The sequence below is a fragment of the Semicossyphus pulcher genome, unplaced genomic scaffold (genome assembly GCF_022749685.1).
Source record: "Semicossyphus pulcher isolate SPU_LCO1_2020_fin unplaced genomic scaffold, fSemPul1.0.p SCAF_20, whole genome shotgun sequence".
Lineage (NCBI taxonomy): Eukaryota > Metazoa > Chordata > Actinopteri > Labriformes > Labridae > Semicossyphus > Semicossyphus pulcher.
The window spans coordinates 21,172,585-21,192,838 of NW_027211694.1; the positions used below are offsets into that span (position 1 = coordinate 21,172,585).

General features: G+C 39.9%; 1 protein-coding gene across 1 annotated transcript; it reads left to right on the plus strand.

Annotated features, from left to right (window-relative positions):
• The first annotated feature begins 1,311 nt into the window (after positions 1 to 1,311).
• On the plus strand, positions 1,312 to 18,568 carry LOC138599315 (chloride anion exchanger-like). Its single transcript, XM_069670921.1, has 21 exons — positions 1,312 to 1,387; positions 1,733 to 1,908; positions 4,569 to 4,708; positions 7,380 to 7,490; positions 7,589 to 7,749; positions 7,940 to 8,104; positions 8,194 to 8,346; positions 8,634 to 8,716; positions 10,725 to 10,872; positions 10,955 to 11,068; positions 12,507 to 12,584; positions 12,675 to 12,770; positions 12,863 to 12,969; positions 14,181 to 14,250; positions 14,994 to 15,086; positions 15,299 to 15,394; positions 16,590 to 16,817; positions 16,894 to 16,948; positions 17,256 to 17,401; positions 17,491 to 17,550; positions 18,305 to 18,568. Exons 2-21 carry the CDS (start codon positions 1,748 to 1,750, stop codon positions 18,329 to 18,331), a joined length of 2,292 nt encoding a protein of 763 aa, XP_069527022.1. The 5' UTR covers positions 1,312 to 1,387; positions 1,733 to 1,747; the 3' UTR covers positions 18,332 to 18,568.
• Positions 18,569 to 20,254: the final 1,686 nt, after the last annotated feature.

The following is a 20,254-nucleotide window of genomic DNA, read 5'->3' on the forward strand; positions in this document are numbered from 1 at the left end:
TATTATAATAGTAAAATATAATATACAGTATGTGTTATTAATAATAATGATAGTGATAAATTGAATACTATAGTAGAATGTAATGTGCTCTATAATAATAATAACAATAATAATAGTAATAGTAATACATAATATACTGCAGAATAATATGGAGATAAGTAGTAAGTACAGTGTAGTATATGTAAATAAAACAGTATCTTCATATAGTTCATTATACATTCAGTATCTTTGCCTTTTATCTACATTAATGATGACGTCTCTTTTAACTTAAAACACTTTGTGATCCTGTCTTGAAAAGTGCTACACAAATAAAGTATTAGGCCTATTATATCATCATTATTATTATTATTATTATTATTATTAAGCAATGATATCTAAAGCTTTACTTATGCAACAAAGTATTTGCACTTTATTACGTCCTATCTCAGATAATGTGCATTTAGTAGATACTGTAAGTATTGAATTAAGTCACATTTTATTTTTCTTTAAATGAGCCCCATCTGTCTAAGAAAAATAAATTCACAATTAAAATACAGAGACCTAAAAACTCTTCTTAAGTACAGTAACAACATATGTGCACTTTATAACGTCACTTCTTTGCTTGGTTGTGTTCTCACATTTCTCATGAACCTGGTTTGACCCTGGGCAAACAGTGGCAGGAGGGTATCACTTCCACTTAATTCTGAGCTGACGCGTCGATAAGACTGCACTGAAACCAGTGAGCAAAGCAGTGAAACCTCCACACACACACGCACGCACCTCACGCACCTACAGGTTCTGCTCTTTCTTATCAGTTGTTTGGTGCTGCTTTAGATTCCGACTAAGCTTCCTTCCCGTTAGCTTTCTTTCCCTCCCCTTTGTGTTTGAAAAACATAAAAATTACTCATAATTTAACTTTCATGCTGGATATCTGACTATCACAGTGTTATCAAACCCACATTTTTTAAATTCATCTCATGCATTCAGCCAGTTTTCCTCATACAAGCTTTGCTCCTGCAGACTATTTTTACCTTTCAGCGCTGCAGCCGTTCCCCATCCTGAAAAGCTACTTGATTTCCACTTTGTAACAATGACCTGCCCTGTCTGTCCTGTCCACATCCTCCCTATCCTGCCCATCGGTACAATATCTTCCAAAAGCTGTACGGGGGCGGAAAAGCCTCCAGTGAATGTTGCAGGGTGCAGATATCAGTAAGAACAATGGTCAAGGGTAAGGCAGGCATCCAGCAGTTGTGCGAAACAGGGACTTTATCATAATTGCTGTTAATAATTACAGTTGTGATAAGCGACAGAGGTGACATTTATTGATGGCAGAGACGCCTGAGGTCTCAGTTGATGTTCAGGAGCTGGAGGAGGAGGACGAGAGAGCTTGAACTTGATAAAGATTCAGGTAGGTCGGACAAGCTGGGAAGTGTAGGAAGAAAGAAAAGTCTTCTTTTGAAATGTTGAAAATAGGAGGATCTTTTTGGCAGCTGGAATGCTACAGTTGCTGATAAGGAAAGTTTAAATTGGAAAAGGTCTCTGCTAACCCTCAAAACAAGCCTCTCTGATGTTAATCTGTCAGCAGAGCTCAGATAGAGCCTGACAAACCCAGCAGCTCCTGACCTGGCTCATGTCCTCAGCCCGTATCTCAGGGTCTGGACCTTTGTTGTTCACCGTTAATGTTCTTTGATAACTCATGTTCAAAGCCAGGACAGGATCCTCTTCCTAACTTAATGTGATTACTGGTCCTCAGAGCCACATAGAGAGGATGCCGCGGTGCTCAGAGGACAGAGGAGAGATGATGCGACCCGGAGCGAGGCAGTACGTGGTGGCCCGGCCGCTGTACTCAGAAGACTCCTTTGCCGAGGAGCACGAGAAGGTGTACAGGCACCGCAAGACGACGCTGGACCACGTCAAGCAGTACTTCACGTAAGGAGCATGCACTGCTTACGTTTTTTAAATTTCCTGTGTGTTAAATAACTCCTCAACACCACAATTAACCCTTAAGTTTGTCCTTTATGGATTTAAAGATGAAAAACTTTTAATTTGATTTGATTGATTTGTGTTTTTTTCAACACGCCTCTGATCTAGAAAATAATTATTTTTCTTCTTTGGTTTTTTTAGGAAATTGCAAAAATGTTTGGGTCTTCAGTCTTTCAAATATCACATCTTTAATTTTAAGTCCATAAATGATTTAGCATAAATGGTCCAATAATATTAACAAAAATACCTTAATTGAGCCTTTTCTTGACATGAAACTGTTTGATTGTGTTTGCAGAGTTTTCCATCTTATATTACATTTCCTTATTATATGTAAAATAAGTATTACTTATTTGATTTTTTTCTTTTTAACTTATAAAATCTGGGTTTACACTTAACTCTGTAACCCATATTTACACCTACGTTTGTTTGTATTCTGCAATAAATGGCAAATGTAAATAACTGTTTCTTGAAATAATGATGTTTTCTCCTCTAAAAATGTGCTTTAATAAGAGTCACATGTTGCATGAATGAAAAGTTATTTCCAATACAACAAAACCCTCAACGTTTCATACAGTATCTTGATTAACAGCTGGCTCAGATTTTACTGTTTAATTTGAGGTCAAATAACAATACCCATGCCCTCTGATACCCACGGCTGAGGGCAGTAGTCAAGCCTGCCTCTGTGTGTGAGACGCCTGTTCTACCCACTGAGCGAAACCAGCGCCTCGACTACGTAGATTTTAATTTACATAATTCACTTGTTTTAAAAACAAAAACACAAGACAATAACAAAATAATTATTTACAATTTAGCAAACCAAATGTAATTCTGGCATCCTCTACATTAGGGATAATGTACAGTGAGCAGGCTGTTGTAGCGGAATGCTATAACAACCTTCTGTAACAAAATATTGATTTGCAAAGGATTTTATTAATTTAGAAATTATTATATTTTCAGTTACACTCACAGTGAGAGCTGCGTCCATAGCAACGGTTAACTCTGTAGCCTTCTTAAAATGAGCTAAGTTAGCTGGAATGGAAACATTTCCACTGATGGTGAAGTACCACACGGTGAACCGGACCGCAGGAATCAGCGCAGCACCTGATGGAGGTTTTCTGTCTCGTCACTGTCAGATACATTTTCTTTCCAGTCACCATCTTTAAACACCGCCGTATCCCGTACCGTGTTCTGTTTAACATTTGCTTCATGTTCACCGTCTTTAAACACCGCCGTATCCCGTACCGTGTTCTGTTTAACGTTTGCTTCATGTTCACCGTCTTTAAACACCGCCGTATCTAGGACCGTGTTCTGTTTAATGTTTGCTTCATGTTCACCATCTTTAAACACCGCCGTATCCCGTACCGTGTTCTGTTTAATGTTTGCTTCATGTTCACCATCTTTAAAGAACGCCGTATCCTGCACTGTGTTCTGTTTGATGTTTACTTCATGTGCCGTCTTCAGTTTTGTAGACCTCTCTGTCGTAGCCTACAATTTATACGTCTTTAAACCTTTATTACTTTCTCTCCACTGCTTTGTTGCTTTTCTTTTTTCCCTCTGTAAACACGCCTACGTCAAATTTACGGGACTTCTTTCGGCAGATTGATATGATTTACAGTTAGTCCTCTGGATTCTGTGATTCGAGCCGCATCCCTAGCAACGGTCTGTTCTTCATAGCAACTGTCTGTTATCAATAAATAGCAGACCTCAGAACACTGTGATTAACCAATCAGAATCAAAATTTGTCCACATACACGTACACACTTTCACACACGCACGCACATATGTATAACAGTATTTATATACACACAAAGTCGTTATTGTCCTTGGCAATCTAAAATAAGCAACGACAGGAGCCCATAAATCAAACTTTTGTTAACCTCTCTCGCTTGGTGAAGGGTGGGTTGTTGTTGTTCAAGCTAGGATAACATTATCATTTTCCTCGCTACCAGTAAAAGGACATGTAACAAATGAGCCGCTCTTTTTTTCATAGCTCCCTTAGGACTTGCACCAGTTATACAATGGCTCCAGTGGTAAATCAAGACTCAGAATGGCTCATATTTTCCATTTGGATCCAATCCAAGAATGATTTCAGTTTTGGACAATCCCAATCCGATCTGATAACAATTCCTCCAGCATAGATTTGTTTTACTTCTGTGATATTTTAATAATAGAGAGGGAGCTCAAGTTGTTTAAAGTAAAGTTAAACTATCTTTTCCTGCTCCACTCAGAAGCCTTATCCTGTGTCACACTTCAAACATGCAGTTTTTGTTTCAGGACTTGTTGAGATTCTTGATGAAAGTTGTGTGTTTTGTGGTGCCTGAAGTAAATGCTTATTTATTCTTAACAATTTCTGGTTTATGATGAATTTACTGTCATAGAAGCAAAGTTTAGGAAGAAGTTCATTTAACCCCCGTTCTCCCCTATTAGCTAACATTAGCGTAATTCTTCTACTTGTCTACTAGACACTGACACTGTACGTGGTGATACCTGATGTCCCCTCTTGTAACTTTTATTTGGCAGACATAAATATAGTCTAAATACGGTGCAATCATTCTCATGTTGGAGCTTCATCCATCCACATGGACTTAATATCTGTGCCTCTGCAGGTGTGATGCCAAACGAGCAAAGAACGCCGCTCTCTCGCTCCTGCCGGTCATCGGATGGTTAAAAATCTACAGAGTCAAAGAGTGGCTGCTCAGTGACATCGTGTCTGGAGTCAGCACTGGGCTGGTCGCTGTCCTGCAAGGTAAATACTTACAACTGCAAGTTCTTTATTTTACAGTACAAAGGGTGAAATGCAATTTTGTATTTGCTCATGTTACGGGCAAACAGTGGGAAGCAAAAATGTAATATCTCATTTGTGTCTTTCTGATCTATATATCTCTACAATAGTTATGAAATTAGAAGGTGTTATAATTAAAGGTCTTGGAACAATCGGTGAAAAACTCCCGCACACTGTCTCACTTTCATGCTGATAATATTTATTTCATATCGACATTTCGATCGTACCTGAAGGTCGGTCGTTTCAGTCGTACCGACCTTCATCAGATTAAGATCGGTACGACGAGAGTTTTTCACCGATTGTTTAAACACTGCACCTCCCTCCAACGCACCTGTCACAATTCAGGTGTGCAGAGGTTTTCTTAAGTTATAATGAAAGGTGAAATATTTTTAAATCAAATGAATTAAAGAAAATGAGGTTCAGGCATACGAAAAAAATTAAGAGATTTCTTTTTTATCCCAATTTTGGATATTTTATAACTTTATTCTCAACATTTTGACTTTATTCGTAAAATGCAAAAGAAAACCAAAACTTCCTCCTTCCAGTTCTTCAGATTTTAGGATGTAGAAGTTTAGTTCAGGCAGCAAAGACCCAGAGTTTGATACTCGTTACTTCTCGTCCTTATCTCTGCTTTAGTGACTCGTTCTGATTTGGTCCAAGGAATGTGTGTGGGATACTTTGATTCTCCCTCATGTTACACAGTGAAGCTCACCACTGACTGATGGTCTCAAAGAGCTCTGTCTGCAGTGATACAAACACCAGCAGAGACAAGGACTGCTATAACAGTTGTCCCTCCAAAGAGTGAGAAAAACTGATTGAAACTCTAAAGAGAAATGTTGCATTTTGACACAGTTTGCTGAACTAAAGCAAACTTAAACTGCCCTTAGTGTGAAGATGAAACTGAGGTTTACCAGCAGCCTCATTCCCTCTGCATGACCTAACCATCAGGAGAAGACAAATGCATCTTCAATCACTCAGTGTTGGTATCGGTAGAGGGACATATCCTTGGTTTGAACATTCCCAGAGGGGAGACGAATGTTGTTATTGATTTGTCCGAAGGGTTCCCACATGATTCATGCAGTCCGATGTATAGACGCAGGAAGTAGCGGTGTCGAGGGAGCTGCAGAACTCAGATATTACATAAACCCTGAGATAATAACTCCTTTGAACTATTTTTTTAGCGCTTTTAAGGTGTCGTACAGTTTGCTGTCAGTTTAGGTTGTAAATGTGGGTAAAACATTCTAGAAATATTTGTAAAATTTTGGTATCTATTGGAATTAAACTACCCAGGCCATTTAAATTAATGCAAAACCCATGGATGTTGTGTACAGAAGCCCGAAGCAGACATGGATGGAGTACTTCATTTATCCCAGAGGGGAAATTACTTAGTTAATTTCCGGTTGTTTTCACGAGAGCTCGATTTATTTATCTCGTTATCTCGATATAACAGCGCTTGTTTTCCCATTATAAAAGACTAATTTATCTCATTATCCCGGGAAAACATTTATGGATGCATGTCCGCTTAGGGCTTCCATCGTGCAATATCAAGTTTGACTTCACTGTAAAGACGCACCTCTTCTTCTGACGGACTTTCAGCGTCTCTGGGCTGATTTGTTTCAGCCAAAACAGCCTCTTTAAATCCCACCTGTATCTATTAAATCTTTGTTTGTCTTCAGCTTAGTTTGTTTTGCTTTCACTTCTTTCTTCTTCTAAACCATTTTATAATCAGCTCTTGTGTCTCACCTGATAATATGTGATAAGCTTACACTGGGGCTCTCCTCTGTATCTGAGCAGTGATAATATGGATCCATGATAATGTGTCAGTCACGTCATTTTAATTTGCAAAGTTTATTTAGCATTTATGGAGGCAACACTCATTTTAATGTTTTATAAATAGATTTGTTGTCAAAATTCGATTACCCTTAAAAACTTTTATAAATATGTTTACTTTTATTCTTAAAGGTATAATAAGTTGGATTTTTCCTTGCATTTTGTCAACAAACAAACTGGGCCCCTCCTCCTGGGCTCTTTGTCACCAGGAGCTCACTCTCACTCTCTCGTGCGAGAACATGCCCACACCGACAGCATCACGGTTACCATTGCGCTAGCATGCTAACCGCCGCTTAGCTTGTCCTACCCGGTTTGAAGCTCCTACCTGTCCAACAGAAAGAAGGCCAACTCTGCATCGCTCTTTCGCCATGTTTCACAACAGCGCCCCTCCTGAAAACGTCCTGTGCAAAGCAAAACAACAGAATAGATGCAGAGGGAAGGGTTGCACAAGGGTCTGCACACACACTCACCAACACACATGTATAGGCCCAGAAGTTTTTGTTTACCATTCACATAAATGCCACATCTGAAATACTGAACGTTTAGAAGTTTAAGAGACACGATTTTTGGGGAAATACTTCAATAATCATTCAATCAATCAAGTTAGGAGCTGCTTGGAGGAAAAGAAAAACACAGCACATCATCACTTACATTCCTTTCCTTTAGATGACAATGGTATAAATATTATTTAGTCTGTTTTAGGAACCCAGAAAGCTTAATACAATATGACTGAAGTATAAAATGTAGAGAAGTGGAAGAAGGAAAATGAATCCATAAATCTGTATCATGTGTTTTTGTGTCTCAGGTCTGGCCTACTGTCTGCTGGCTTCTCTGCCCCCCTGGTACGGACTCTTCTCCGCCTTCTTCCCTGTCATCATTTACTTTTTCCTGGGAACCTCCAGACACATCTCCGTGGGTAAGGACAGTACATTCATGTGCCTTTGTGCTGTTTCTATCCTTCTCCCTACACTGTCGCTGCTCTGAAAAGGCCACAACTAAGACGTCTCTCTGCAGGTCCGTTCCCAGTCTTGTGCCTGATGATCGGCTCAGTGGTCACCAGGTTGGTCCCAGACGAGGGTCCGGCCGCCAACATTACCGGGTTCGAAGGTCTGACAAGAGACGAGCAGAGAGTGTTGGTGGCTTCCTCTGTCACCTTCCTCGCTGGTATCATGCAGGTAAACTCACCCAGTTGAGTTATGTCAAAGCTGAAAGTAATGCAGAATAAAGGTGTCAGCTTCTCTAAGTGATGCAGACGCAGTGTTCTGTTGCAAACCCTGACCTCTGACCTCTCTGTACATGGAGGGAAGTTTTAGTGCATTTTCACATACTACCAAACCATCACCATGAACTCTCTGTCTCCTCCAGCTGGCAATGGGCCTCCTACAGGTGGGCTTTGTTGTCATGTACCTGTCTGACACTCTGGTGTCCGGCTTCACCACAGCCGCTGCCGTCCACATCCTGGTATCCCAGCTAAAGTTTGTGTTGGGGCTTTCGGTCCCGGGCCTCAGCGGACCACTCGCTTTAGTTTATGTAAGTAAAAAAAACAGTTATTTTCATCTTTATCCGATTAAGGGCATGTGGGTAATTCATCCATCTGTTGAATTTTCTGTCGCATGCAGACTCTGGAGATCATCTTCAATAAGATAACCTCCACCAACGTGTGTGACCTGGTGATCTCCTTGGTGATCATGGTAGTTGTGTTCATCGTAAAGGAGCTGAATGTCAGATTCAAATCCAAGCTGCCAGTACCCATCCCAATCGAGGTCATCATGGTGAGAAACATTGCACAACACGATCCTCATAATGTTTCCGCAACATGCCGTGTTAACAAGTTGTTAGTCATATAAACAGTAATAATGATAACAATTATTTTGATTGTGACTGTGCTGGACGAGAGCGCCATCGGTAACAATCATTAATCTGATTTATGAGGTCATTTAGGCACTTAGAACAGCACATTCATGTCAGTTGAGGGAATCAAATCACAAAATGTACAACAGGGGTTAATAAATATCCGTATATGAGTCATGCCTAACAGCTTCCGTCATTTCCTCAACAGACTGTGATTGCATGCGGTGTTTCCTACGCATTCGACTTCAAGAAGCGCTTTGGCATTGGCGTTGTGGGCTTTATTCCAAAAGGGTAAGACATTTTGCACGAGCGCTTAAAGCAGACATTTCGTATGTTTTGTGCAGAGCCAAAATACAAATCAATAAAACATTTTTATTTTGCATTTAGAGCCAAAAGAAAGACATGAAAGTAATATGAGACTACTGGTTAAAACACACACCCACACAACACAAGGCAGGTACATACTGTGTATTCTCAGTATGAAGCTGCCTTGTGTTCAGAGGGCAACAAGGTGAAACTTGAAGGCTTCCAGTCTGAAAACGTCACCCTCTTGTGGCCAAAATGAGGATTACAACAACAAAGACTTCAGAAAATATAAATAATCCTGAAATATTTTTACCTGTTTTCAGAGAAGAAAAAAGTCACTTTTCTTGGCAAAGTCTTTTTTACAATGACTTCAACATATTGTTTTACCTGTTTTCATGAAAAAAAGAACCTAGAAAAATTATTCTTGCAAACTTTTTTCAAGGGCTTTAAGTTTTTTTCGGTTTCCCCAGATGAAAAAAAAATTTGAGAAAAAAATTCAAGACAATGTTTTTTTTTCCATGCTTAGATTTATTTCCCGTGTTTTCACAGATTTAAAAAATACGATTAAGAAAAACTTTTTTCAACCAAACCATATTTCTTTTCCCACTTATTTTACAGATTTTTTTTAATTCACTTGCAAGGACCACACCATCAACAGGATATGATTTAACAATTTATTGATGAGTGTGATTGATGATAATGATGATCGGGCATGGAGAGGTCGAAGTTCTTGCGGTTAGCGTTTTGGGGAAGCTTTACTCGGGATCTGCCGTAGCACCCGGGCACGACGAACCCCCTCAGGGCCCTACGGATAAGAGGACAGAAAGAAACAGAAAAAGAAAAGGGGCGGCAGGGAGGGCTGTGGGATACTAATGCCGGAAGTATTGAGCGGTTGAGGTGTGGTCCTGCTCCTCAAACTTTGCTATTAAGCATACAATTTTAAGGTACATTTTTGATGGAAATTATCCAAGAAAAACTTTATTTCCACCTGGCAAAATGTTTTGTTTTTTTTCAAGCCCAAGCAACCACTAGACATTTTTTTAATGGCTTTAAGTGTTTTCAGCTACTTCTGATCATGAAAAATATTTTTTAAGGAAATTATCCAAGAATTTTTTTTTTTTCTTCACGTGTAAACATTTTCTGTGCGTTAGATTAAAAGATTAAAAATATTTATTTCAAGAAAAACTTAATTTTCAAGTTTATTTAAAATAAAAAAAGGAAACCAGGAAGATTATTCTGGCTATAAAAACAGGAGAGAAAACAAGTGATTTTGCCTCTCAGGGCTTCCGTAGAATCACTACACTATATGGCCCTTCACAGACTGGACTATAATACTAGTTTAGACGAATTCCACATAATATATAATAATATAATTTCTCAGGTACAGGTGTAAAATAAAAAACAAACACACTGGCAACAGGGTTTCTTTGAACTATTTCTTCAGGTGTATTTTTAAGGACAACTGTTCTCAGACAGATATGTTAATGTTCAGCTTTAAACCCTCATAAACACGACAAATTAACCTGAAGTGGCCTCGTTTAACTGTTTTGTACGCAGAAATCTCAGTCAGATAGTCTGCGTTTCAAAACTGGGACAAATAAAACTGAAAAAACTGAAAAAATGAGTTTGTAAATGTCCAAGTTTGAAAGCGTTAATAAACAAAGGTCTCTCAAACTGCTGGAAAAGTTTATTTAAGTTTAAAAATACATGATGTGTTATGAGTTTATGGGTCGCTCGTTATCCGTCAAAGCAGACAATTTGTACAATTCACAGAATCAGTGTGTAAAGATAATAAGGGTGTAAAAAGTATCAGTATCTGTGTAACACTTACATAGATAGTATTTTATGGACTCTGTGAGTCAGCAGTAAAACATGTTAATACAAATGTGAGTCATTGTGTTATTCACTGTTCTTTACTGACTGAGGTAATTGGAATTGTTAATATAAAAAAGTCATCTTTTCTCCTAAATAAAAGACTAACACCTGTTCTCAGGTACGAGCCTCCGATTGCCCCAAACCCTCAGATCTTCCAGGAAACAGCCGTTGAAGCGTTTCCCATGGCCATCGTGGGCTTCGCCGTCGCCTTCTCCGTGGGAAAAGTCTACTCTGTGAAACACGACTACACCATGGATGGAAACCAGGTATGTTCTCCAACAGTGATAATATTAACAACTTTAAATCTGGAGCTGATTATTGAGATAAGACGATATGTTTCCGCTGTAGGAGCTGATCGCTTTCGGAGTCAGCAACATGTTTGGAGCCTCGTTCAAGTCGTTTGCTGCGAGTACATCTCTCTCCAGGAGCGCTGTGCAGGAGAGCACAGGTGGAAAGACTCAGGTAAACACTTTTTAATTATTTTAATTACTTAGTGATTTGACCTTATCCTAACCTAAGTCTTATTGTAGCCCTAGATAAGTTTGAAAATCTGTTGAAGACAGTTGGGTTTACTAAATGGAAATAAATAAATGTGTTGTAGAGCTGTTTTCACTTTCTTAATGAGAGTCCATGAGAAGATTAAAGTTATAATCTCAAAGATTAAACTTCTGCGGCTGCTTTTCCGGTCAAGTGTTTCGAGTAAACAGTAATCTACTATGGCTGAACAAACAAAGAACAGATGGATGACTACAGATACAACTTCAACAAGAAGTGAAAATCCAAAGAAAAAGAAACAAACTCGATGCTCAGATGAAGCAAACAGTCTGAAAAGGAAAGCGACCGTCAGCCAGGAAAATCAAGAGTTACAACCAGAGCCAACCGTGGACGTCTGGTTAAATTGGGAAGTGTCCTCCTGCGATTACTGTTTATCACCATTAGGTGGCGCCAAAGAGAAAGAAGCTGAACTCTTTGAGATTAAAACTTTAACTAAATGTTCACTCTCTTGATAAATATGTTGACTAGAATCCAGTTAGCGTAGCTTAGCACAAAGACTGGAAACAGGGGGAAACAGCTAGCCTGTTAAACCAAAAACTAAAACATATAAACGAGAGAGATTTCAAGTTGCTACTGTAGGAGGTATATGTTGTAAGCTTCGGACCGTTTATAAAATACAATGAACTGAACAACCCTACCATTTCACCAAATATCACTAACACAGTGGTTGTGTTGCACTTAAGACAATCATACGCCTGTCTGTCCATGGCACAATCTGGCCATCCGTATTCGGAAAATATCCAGTTTAATAATTTAAGTGACCTGTACTTGAATAGAGTCTTTTTTTAAACTCACCTGGAGAGTACGGGTAATTTTTGGAAGTACTTATAAATTAGGGTTGTATAATTAAATCAGGGTACGAATCCAGTGATTCAGTCATTTGGCAGAAGGACCTAGGATGTGCTATCAGTGAGGAGGAATAGTTAGAAATAATTTCAAAAGCTGGAAAATATAAAAAAGGGGGCTCGGGGGAAATGTACTCAGGTTTTATTTCACTCCCTACAGGATGGACGTACTGACCAGTAGTCTGTGCTGGAAATGTCAGACGAGGCGGGAAGATTTTAACATGCAATTTGGGAGTGTAAACGTGTTTACCTACTTGTGAATTACAATGCATAGGGATGTGTGTTTAAAAATACCTATGTCATCAAGTCTATGTATAAAAGACCCAGCAGAATATATCGCAGTATGGCTCTGCAGTGATAACAGAAGGGGTTGTCATGGCTGCCTGAGTGATGTTTACATTATGGAAAAGTACATCCTCTCCAGATCTTAAAAAGTTAAAGGATTTTTTTGTTAGCATCATTATCTCTGTATTTAAACACACGTGTTCTGTCCATTTCAGATAGCTGGTTTACTGTCGGCCGTCATTGTGATGATCGTCACACTGGCCATTGGTTTCCTGCTAGAGCCGCTCCCAAAGGTGAACCTCAGAACTCACGCAAACTCCACCAACAAGCTTGTGAAGTTTTTGGTGTCAAGATCCGTTTAATAACCTTTGACCTTTTAACAGTCTGTGCTGGGTGCTGTGGTCATCGTTAACCTGAAGGGGATGCTGATGCAGGTTACAGAGGTCCCGTACCTGTGGAGGAGGGACAAACCCGACTGTGTAAGTTTTACACTTTCAGAGTTGTTTTCAGGAACATTTTAAAAGCAAACAAATTTTTAACTCTCTCTTTTCTGACCATCTTCCACGACCAGGTGGTGTGGTTAAGTACCTGCATTGGGGCCACACTGCTGGGGCTGGATATCGGACTGGCTGTGGGCCTCGGTGTGGAGCTGGTCAGTGTCGTCCTCAGGGCTCAGTTGTAAGTATCATTCTTTAAACTCTTTACACAATACACAAAAACTTAATCACCATAATCTTTCTTGGAAATTTAAAATGTCTTTACATTTTTTATTGAGATAAATTGCAATGAAATGTTTTCCAGGTTCTCTGGGTAAGACCTGGGTTATACCTTGACTTTTAGTGCCACCTTGAGGTTCACATTTAGGGTTTTAACTGAAGAGTCTTTCACAAATGTTGGCTGGAATATAAAATATAATTTTGTACAGACTTTCATGTCCCCCCCAGGAAGAATTTTAATCACTAAGTCAGTCCCTCAACTTCACATTTAGCTCCATCATCAGCTCCTGAATATTACATTTTCTTTCATTTGTGACTTGATCCACAAAACTAAAGACAGTTAGCTGAACTTCAATTTGAGGTCACTCCTCTGTTCGCAGCGTTCCCAGTGTAAGATATGAGGCTGTCTTTGCATTTCAAAATTCAAAAGAAAGAAAAAAGATGGATGTTTCAAAAGAAGTTTAAATGATCAAAATCCATTTAGCCACTTTGAAAATATATATGTGTTGAAGGCTGTAGCGGACCAACTGCAGGGCCCCATAATAAGCTCCTTTTCAGCACTGTGGACAGCGCCACAACTGTGGCGTCACTGCATGATCTGACGCTCTCTCTCTCTTTAAAAAAACAAAACTGATTTTAAATGCATCCAAAATAATAATAGTGTAGGCCTATGCATGGCGTAGGCTTTATGTATAGGCGAGTTTATATTTGCCAGTTGCCTCGACAGTCAGCCAGAGAAGACCAGGGGGGTGAGAGAGGGTAAAGAGGCTCTCTGTCAGCGGCGCAGGGTGCTTTGACAGCATCACTTTATCGCAGGGCGGCAGAGAAAATAGGCAGCGGCAGGCTCAGGTGGAACTCTGCACCAGTTGTGGAACAAACAACTCCTTATTGGCTCAGGATGTAGGATTCAAGAAATATTACATCAGTATGGTACAAGCTGTCGGTGGAAGATTAAAAGACGTTGACCTGGGGAAACACGTTGAGCATTTGACAAAGTGTAAAAAAAGATTTGACCTGCTAAACATTCATCTTTCAGCATCATCATTGTGAGCATGCTAGCATGTTGTCACTAGCAACTACCTCAACCTTTTGGATCAGCTATTACGGTTGACTCTATTATTAATCAATGCCAGATTTTAAAGTTTGTTTAAAATGTCTTTGTGTTTCTTCCAGCCCTCGCTGCAGTGTGCTCGCCAACATCCAGGGAACTGACATCTACAAAGACAGAAAGGACTATATTAATGTAAGTAGGTGTGTGCTCTGTTGGGTTTCAGGGGACACAAGTAACTTACAGGAAGAGAGTTCAATGAGAAGACAGAAACCCCTCACTTACCTCATCGTTATATATAACGCTGCAGCCAGTTAGCTTAGCTTAGCATAAAGACTGGAAAGAGAGAGAAACAGCTCTGTCCAAAAGGAACAAAATCCACCTAGCAGCACCTCTGCAGATTGCTAATTAACATCTTACGGCTTGTTTGAATCCCCTATTCTCTGACATGTCACCCCCTGCAGAAAAATTGAATTTTTACACATTACAAATGAAAAAAAAAATTGATATAGCATGCGAGCTAATTTATGTCAGATTAGTTGTTTCCCCTTGCTTCTAGTCTTTGTGTGAAGTTAAGTTAGCCAGCTGTTAGCTTCAGCTACATTAAATGGAAAATATCAGAGTAAGTGGTATTCAGTGTTTTAAACTTACTACAGCATTTATCATAGTTTCATTTCCAAACAAGGCCCCTTTTCTATTTCCTATTGGCAGTATCAGGATGTGTTTGATTTGATTATAGTTTAATTAATTTCCCAGAAGAGGGATGTTAAAGATTTCACCTGCAGTAACGAAACCTATCATAGACACACTGTGTGTCTTTATAGTTTTTATGGGGACCAAAGATAAGAATCATTCCTGCTTCTTCCTGCTTCCTCCTTCAGTGTTCGTCCTACTTTCATGATTTTGTCTATAATGTGTGTATAAATGTTTCTCTCCAGATATACGAGCCTGAGGGGGTGAAGATCTTCAGGATACCATCACCACTCTTCTTTGCAAACATTGAGTTCTTCAGGAGCAAGCTGGTGGAAGCTGTGAGTACAACACCGGTTTGTTTTTATTGTTGAAGTCACTTCCTGTTTTTAAAAAATGCTTGTTCATATCAAAAAACCCCAATTAAGCTAATTAAGTTTGCAAAACAGCATCTCATTCAGTGAAAAACGCCATACAATTTGCTGTAGGACCAAAATTCTTCTCATATTTGACCTGATTTTGTCTCTTAAACTTCACTTGAATGTCTCTTCAGGTTGGATTTAACCCACTGAGGGTGTTGAGGAAGAGAAACAAAGCTGTGAGGATGATCCGGAAACTTCTCAAGAAGGGAGACTTGAAGTGGACATCTGTGAGTACTGCCTTTGACCTCATTCAGAGATGACAACAACAACACACTTCACTGAGAGCACGCTCAGAAAGCCATAAAAGTGTGTGGCTCCTGATGGTATTTCCTCAGCTGATGGTCCGAAGTTCACTTCCACTTATCTCTGATTCAAGTAAATGTGTGAACACAATACGACCTGGTATGAGGTGTGATGAGCAGATGAGGATCGGTTGTGTTAGTTGTATTAGTGTGCGTTATTTGGAGTATAAAAGCAGAGGCAGAACCTTTTAAATGTAAAAAATACACAACTTAGTTGATGTTCCTTTAATTTGAGTGCTTCGATTTCTCCTGCAAACCACACGAGTCAATGCTGTTGCTACAAGGACTTCATCCCTCCCCAGCTTCACACCATTAATAAGTCAGGTTTCCCTCCAAATGTCAGGTGCCTTTAAACCTTTGCAGAATAAGTAGATGTAAGGTGTAAGTAAAGGAGACTCCCTAAGAATAGAGTCTTTCACTGTGTGGTTTTGGGCTACACACTGCTGCAGTGGTTAGCGCTGTCACCTCACAGCCAGAAGGTTCCTGGTTTGAATCCCAGTTTGGATGTAGGGGGCCTTCCTGTGTGGAGTTTGCATGTTCTTTCCTCGCGTTCGGGTACTCCGGCTTCCTCCCAAAGACCAAAGACATGCTCGAGCGTGAAAGGTCCGTCTCTATGTGTCAGCCGTTTGACTGAGAGGTAATCAGCCCCGGTGTGAAACCCAGTGACAGCTGGGATAGGCTCCAACCCCCTGTGACCCTGAACAGGATAAGCTGTATAGATAATGGATGGATGGTTGTGGTTTGGCAGGGTGTTCTGCTACAGGCTGCAGTGTCCTATGTGAAATCAAATAGCAATGTTGAGGTTGAGACACCAAAACTACTCGGTTAGGTTAAGAAAAAGAGTTTAGTAAACATTTTTTCAGGTTACGACTTTGCCAGTTTTTCCAAAAAAAGGATGAGATGACCCCAAAGTGAGTCGATAAGAGCGCACATCAGGCACAAAAAGCCCCTTAAACTATGAAAAAGCTGCTTCAAAATAACGATGGCATTGCTTCGGGGACTTTTACAAAACAGATTTTGTCTGGACTAAAAAGTTGACATCCAAACAAGCTAAACAGGCCTATAAGCTCACTGCGGACCGACTGTCTTTAATCCAGTATAAACTGGTTTACTATTACAGAAAGGCTACTTAAACACCTCATATGGACCCATCACTGAGTCACAGGATGAGAGCAACATGGAGGAGCTGGACCTGCCCACAGACTTGAAGGACCTTCCTGCTCGGATCGACTGGGACGCCGAGCTTCCCGCCAACATCATCGTCCCCAGAGTGGACGTCCACAGCCTGATCCTGGACTTTGCTGCCGTCTCCTTCCTGGACATCTCTGCTCTGAAGGGACTCCAAACGGTCAGTTGTTCATTCACAGAAACAAACAGGAGTAGTTCGATTACTGAGGCTGTAATAATCTTTAACTGTTTTGCAGGCGCTGAAGGAGCTGATACGGGTTGAAGTTGAGATCTACATTGTGGCCTGTGATAGTAAGTAGAAGTTCACTACTATCTGTGCAGAAAGCATCACATCCTTGTGCCAAGTGTTTTGCAGAACAACATCGTTTTACATTTTATTACGTCATTAAGGACATCTTGATATAAAATGGATTAAAGCTGACTGTTTGAAAGCAAGACCCATAGTTTTGTATAACAGAAGTCAACTGTTACCTCTTCACATAATTATTGTCACGCTCATGAAGTCTGTTTTGCTGCAAATGCATGTGTCTCAACTCTCCAAATCCTTTACATGCATCTAATTAAAGCACTTTGTGGGTAACCTTCTCCTCACCTGCAGCTTACATCCTGGAGAAACTCCACAACTGTTCCTTCTTCGATGACGAAGTTCAGCCGTCAATGTTTTTCCTGTCGCTGCACGACGCCATGCTGCACATCCTGGAGAAACATCCGGAGTCCACAGAGAAGAAATCTGACTTTGGCAAGGTAAATAAGACGAGGCTTATAATGTTTATTATTAAGTGAAATACAGCATTTAACAGTGTGCATGATATTTGGATCTCTTTGTTCTCCAGATTCTAACATCAGTCACGGTTCACCACCCTGGAGGCAGCTTGAGGAGCAGAGACAGAATTGTAAGTATCTGATTTTGTGGTTTTCATACTGTATCCATGTCCTCATATTCCTGCTGTTTCATTTATGGACTTTAATAGGTACAAAGTTTAGGAATTGCTCTTATTAGCAATCCATAAACTCAGTCAGCTTCAGAGATGCAGCAATGTAATCCTTGAGGGAGCCTTATTAAATTCTTTCTTCTCAAAGTGCTTTTTTTTTTAACCAGAGATAAGTTAAAATTTCCGCACTGCTCTCAAAATAGTTGGAACACCGCCTCACTTATAAATGTCAGTACTCCGTCACCGACCAATCAGAAACAACCAAAGTCGCAGAAACAAACCGATCGAGGTAGACCAGCAACTCCTCTGTTCTGCAGGGTAAAATTACTCTCTACTTTCTATCGCTGTCTATGAAGTCTGCTGGCTTTGAAGAGAGGGATGTAACAGCTGTTTTCGGTTACAGAAAAGCATCCTACCTTTACAAAAAGGTCTGTCTCTGTCATAATCCTTTCTATAATGTTGACATTCAGTCAGTGGTGAAAACAAGACTGCTCGAGCACAGTTGACCTTACAGATTACGTTGCAGCCACTACAACCCGTCGATGCAATCCACTGGAGCAACTCCCATACCTTTTGTACCTTTAAGTCATTTAAACTCCAGTGTGTATATAAAAAAGGGGGTTCGTTTCCACCTTAAACTGTGACGTTAGCTACGCATGAAGTTTAATAATTGACGTCTTAATCGACTGAAACACCGCTCCTTTTTCACCCACAGGCTCCAGATCCAGAAACGAGGTTCTGACGTCTCTTTTAGGAGATTTCTGGAGGAAAAAACGAAAAAGACCAAAGAAAAAAAAGTGTAAATGGTTTACTGATCATGCTTTACAATACACTGTTGTAGCTAATGAATGACAAGATACTGTTTTAACCCTATATGTTTGACAATCTGAGTTTACCTATACAGTAGTTACTGTAATGTAAGAAGCGAAATTTCCTGCCATTGTTGTTTTTTATACTGTATATAGAGAATTTGTTGAAATTTTAGGTGCAATATATTTTACATTTGTATTGTTATATTTTCATGTCAATGAGAATAAATGCACTTTTTGGCACTCAAAGTAAGGCTCTCTGTTTGGGATGAAAGCAGTGTGCAAAGATTGAATGTGCAGTTGCTGAAATGTTGTAAACATTTTTTATCACTCAAACAAAGACAATCAAAGCCTCCCAGTTGTTTAAACAGAAGGTATAACAGCAGCAGCATAAAGGCCCGATCAGACAGAAAAAGGCGCACCGCACTGCCTTTTTTGTGGGAGGAAACACCCGATCAGACAGAGCGCGTCTTCACAGCTCGCTGCGCCTTTTTTTTCTACTGTCGTTAAGGCAACCACCGAATCATAGATGTCATTAACCTAACCGTCATATTGTAAACTGACAGAAGGCCCGCCTCTCCTTTCATCCAATTGGCCCATGACGCCGGGCGCTTTTCTGCTTTGAGTTGAAGTTATTTCAACTCGAGGTGCCTGTAGCGTTCTCTCAAAAGCAGCGTTAAAAAAAAAATCCCCCTCATTGAAAACAATGACAAAACAGCCTCCCCAGCTGGAGCGCTGGTTTGGCTCGGTTGGTAGAGCAGGCGCCCCATGTATAGAGGCTACAGTCCTCATCGCACTGAGGGCAGGTTCGACTCGCGGTCTGCCGATCCATTTGGTGCATATCATCCCCCACTCTCTGCTCCCCACATTTCCTGTCTCTCTTCGGCTATCCTATGAATAAAGGCAAAAAGCCCAAAAAATAATCTTTTAAAAAAAAGAAGAAAAAAAAAAACCTCCCCAGCTGCTAAAACGCGTCTGTCTGATCGGGCTCTAAGACATCATTGTTAACCAAAGACTCTAGTGGATGTAGCCTTTTCTGAAGTGTCTTAAACCTACATTCTTTTTAAACTCCAGCAGGGGTCAACCACACTGGTTGCAAAGAGACGTCAGATTGTATAGAAGTCTACGAGAAAATAACTCAGTAAACATTTTGAGTTTATGGTCTCAATCTCTAGTTTCAAGTCTTCTCTAACACATCATGATGTTCATTTAATAAATCATGGTCCCATTTAGAGTTAAACAGGCGATAAAGCAGGATGTGATTTTGGGGCAGGACTACAGCGTAACAATCTGTATCCAACCTGCCGTCCAAATAAGGTCACTTCTGGTTTCCAAAAAGCAAGATGGCGACAGCAAATATACCAACTAAATTCTTCAGAGTGGTAGTCAACAGATCAATGTGCAATGTCATCATGACTCTGTCCACTCCTTAAATACAGTCTATGGCCAACAAGGAAATGTTATATTGTTAGTGGCTAGCAGCAGAAGATAAAAGTAGTGTTTTAGTAGTTTGCATTTTAAGAACCAAAAACCCCCAAACTGAGAATAATGAACATAAACATCAACACTATGCTCCAGTTTGTAAAAAGCACAGTCTTTCTGTGTTTAAAAACTCATTATATAATAAACATATTTAATGCTGAGGTCTAAAAGAATCCTATAAAAGCCCTTTTCAACACAGTAACCCAGATCATAAGTTCACATGTGTAGACATGTACATGTCTGTTTACTGCTTTATGTATTCCCTTTCAAGCCATACGTTTCCATCCATATTTTACATGCCATAAAAGTTCTCTTTGCTCAAACAACTTCATACAATGATAAATCTTTGTGGGAAAAATTCAACGTCTGCAGTA